Raw genomic sequence first — 2937 nt, 5'->3', positions numbered from 1 at the left:
ACCTGGATGCAGCATGCTCCTCTTCAGTCCTCCTCTGCAGAAGTGGTTCTTTTCTCACTTGACCATTTGGACTTGCCTCTGGCTGCAGCTTTCTTACCTGGGGGACTTTGTGTTGCTTATCAGTAAACAGATATTCATATATACTCCAGCTTTTATCAAAACATCCTTTCTTTTAACTCCCTTGTATACAAAGATGCCTAGTCTGTATTGTTTTATATGTAACTTTTTGGGTGGTGGTTTTTACTGTTGTTCTAGTTTGCTTTGCACTGCCTATATGAATGTAACTGTATTATATTTATTTGAAAGTATATCATAAGAAGAAGAAAATAGTTTGTTTTCCTTTTAAGATTGCATCCACCCACAAGTTCAGCTTCAGAAAAATCACTTGTGCCTACTCAGGATCCTGAACGATCGCTAACAGAATACATCCATCACTTAGAGGTTATCCAGCAAAGACTAGGGGGTATGCAACCAGGTAAGAACAACCTTGTTACCCCTCACAGATGCCAGCAGTCTGGGCTGCTTTTTGCAAAGTTCTTCCTACATATTGTCTATACCACTTAAAACATGTAAAGAGCGTAATTTTAATGAACCATTATAATTATTTGGGGGGGGGGGGGGGGGAGAAAAAATTAAGTAAGTCTCTGAAATTAAACCGTTTTGTGAATCATATCTAAAACTAGTCCAAGTGTGGCATTTCTCAAAACTAATTCTTAGTGAAATTCTTCAGAGATAAGGCTGAATAATTTCATGTGATTTCTACCCCCTCCTGTTATCAAGTCTAAATAAGCAGGTGTTGCAGTTTAAATGAAACTGTGTATAGAGTTAGTAGAGAACCACTGTAATAGCTGAACAGGGCTGTCTCTGCAGCACAAACTATAATACTGCCCTCACTTATTGCTTCCTTGTATTCCATAGCAGATTAAAAAAAAAAATTGGAGTCCGTTAAAAACACCTGACTGATCGAAGAGCATACAAAGAATTTTAGTGGCACTTATCTTTGTTATTTAAAACACTTCCAACTAATTTCTAGACTGAATTTACTTCCTTTAATCTTCTAGTTACTCACTCTTGTTCCATCTTAGTTACATCATGGAAATGCCTTGTCCCAAGGAAGAACTTATAAACTGTCATCATGTCATCCTCAAATCATCTCCTATCAAGATACCATTAGATGTGTTTTCTAATGTTTTGTTATTTTTGAGACTCATGTCTAAGCCTTCTCCAGTGTATTAGTATCTCTGGATTGTGAAAACAGAACTGGACCTCCAGCTGCAGCATCATTTGTGCTAGACCAAATACAAAGATAACTTGTTCCTTGTTTATACATGTAACCATCGTGTTGCAGGAGCAGCCTCATGCAGTCTGCCTTCCCTGCTGCATGGCAGCAACAGAAATTAAACAGCAACATAATATTTACAATATCCATGCACATAGAGCCTGCGCACACAGCCCATGCCATGGCTACGGCAAGGGAAGTCATGCTCCTGCACACCAATCCCAGGAGATGACTGGGGGAGGGCACCCATGTTGGCTCAAATCACCAATAGGGATGGGATCATGATGGCCATGGTCCCCATCGGGGTATAACATAGCTTCATCCCAAGCCTAGGAAGAAGCACAAAGCTCCAGTGCTGCCTCCTGTATGGAGGCTCCTGAGGAGCCTGCTGACAACTATTCCTCCAGGGTCTTTGAGGCATCTTCCCCAAAGCTTGCTTCACTCATCCAGGTTTATATTGCTAGTTTCCTGGTCTGAGCTAGTATCGGCTGCCAGGTCAGAAAATTAAATTGATGTTTTTATCCACCGTTCATGCTATTAATCTGCTATTGCTCGTTCCTTCCCCATGTTACTTCTGGCTGTTCATCCGCACAATCAATTCACATCATCATGCTACCTTTGTGTCCCTCTGGTCCCTGATCTCTAAGCAAGGACTTATTATTTATTTCCACCAACCACCACCCTTGGCTCCCCACGATTTCAGCCAAAAGCTGGAAAGATCACCAGGTAGATATTTGGCTGTGGCACTACAGGAGGGTCATGTGGATTCCTTCACACATTATACATGCACATCTTACATATTTTTTTCACCTAAGCATAACTGTTTTCAACTGCTGTGTCCCAGGCAGACTTGCCTCCTGTAATTGTCCTTCAGCCTTTGCCCAAAGATGTGTGGCTTTATATTTGTTGTGCCAAGGTAAGAAAAATATTTGACCATATCTAGAAAATCTCTGCCAGTCACCACTACTCTTACTGCTGGTCAGTCCTCTGGTCTTTATCATCAGCAGATCATCTCTGTGGTGATTTTTATGAGAGAAGGGGTGGGGATTCAATCACTGGTCATAGCATTAAATAGTGACTCTTGGCTCTGCAGTCATTGCAGATGCTCATTCTAATCGCATCTGCTGCGTTGGCTCCTCAGCAGTACCAGGCTTGAACATTTAATCTATGTTATAGAGCTGCTGTATTGTTCTCCCTTGGTTCTCTACAATTTATAAAAGGCATTATTAATTGTGGCTACTGACTTTACTGCTTTTAGAAAAATAATGATTCTTAGGTTAACTTCTGAGGCAATTTTTTTATGATTACATGTTGCATTCCTAACACATTTATAGTGCTAACTTTGAAAAATTAAATTTGAAAATTACCTGTTTCTCTAGAAAGAGGGGAATCTTGGCTTTGTCAACATTCACAGGAGCCTGGTATAGCTCCATATGGCAATGGCTCTGGGGAAAGTCTAAAACATTGCCTGTTTTTCTGGTGCTCTGAGTTGATCTAATTAAAAAAAAAAGTTTAAGAAACAAACAAAGAAGGCTAGTTTTGCTTACAAATCCTAGTCTTGCTAGTATCACTAAAGTCAACAGCTACAATGACAGTTCCATCTGGGAACTACGATATGATTCTTAGCAGGATTTTACCTAGAAATCTTAATACTGCAC

General features: G+C 40.2%; 1 protein-coding gene across 1 annotated transcript in view; it reads left to right on the top strand.

Annotated features, from left to right (window-relative positions):
* The window catches only part of PCNT (pericentrin), a 99404-nt gene that overhangs the window by 95969 nt on the left and 498 nt on the right, over positions 1 to 2937 (top strand). Inside the window, exon 50 of the mRNA XM_009891399.1 lies at positions 348 to 475. Coding sequence (XP_009889701.1) covers positions 348 to 475 — 128 coding nt within the window. The remainder of the gene's footprint in view (positions 1 to 347; positions 476 to 2937) is intronic.

Source organism: Charadrius vociferus, unplaced genomic scaffold (assembly GCF_000708025.1).
Source record: "Charadrius vociferus isolate BGI_N301 unplaced genomic scaffold, ASM70802v2 scaffold69, whole genome shotgun sequence".
NCBI lineage: Eukaryota > Metazoa > Chordata > Aves > Charadriiformes > Charadriidae > Charadrius > Charadrius vociferus.
Note: the sequence above shows the minus strand (reverse complement) of the source record. Positions and strands in the feature narration are given on the sequence as shown.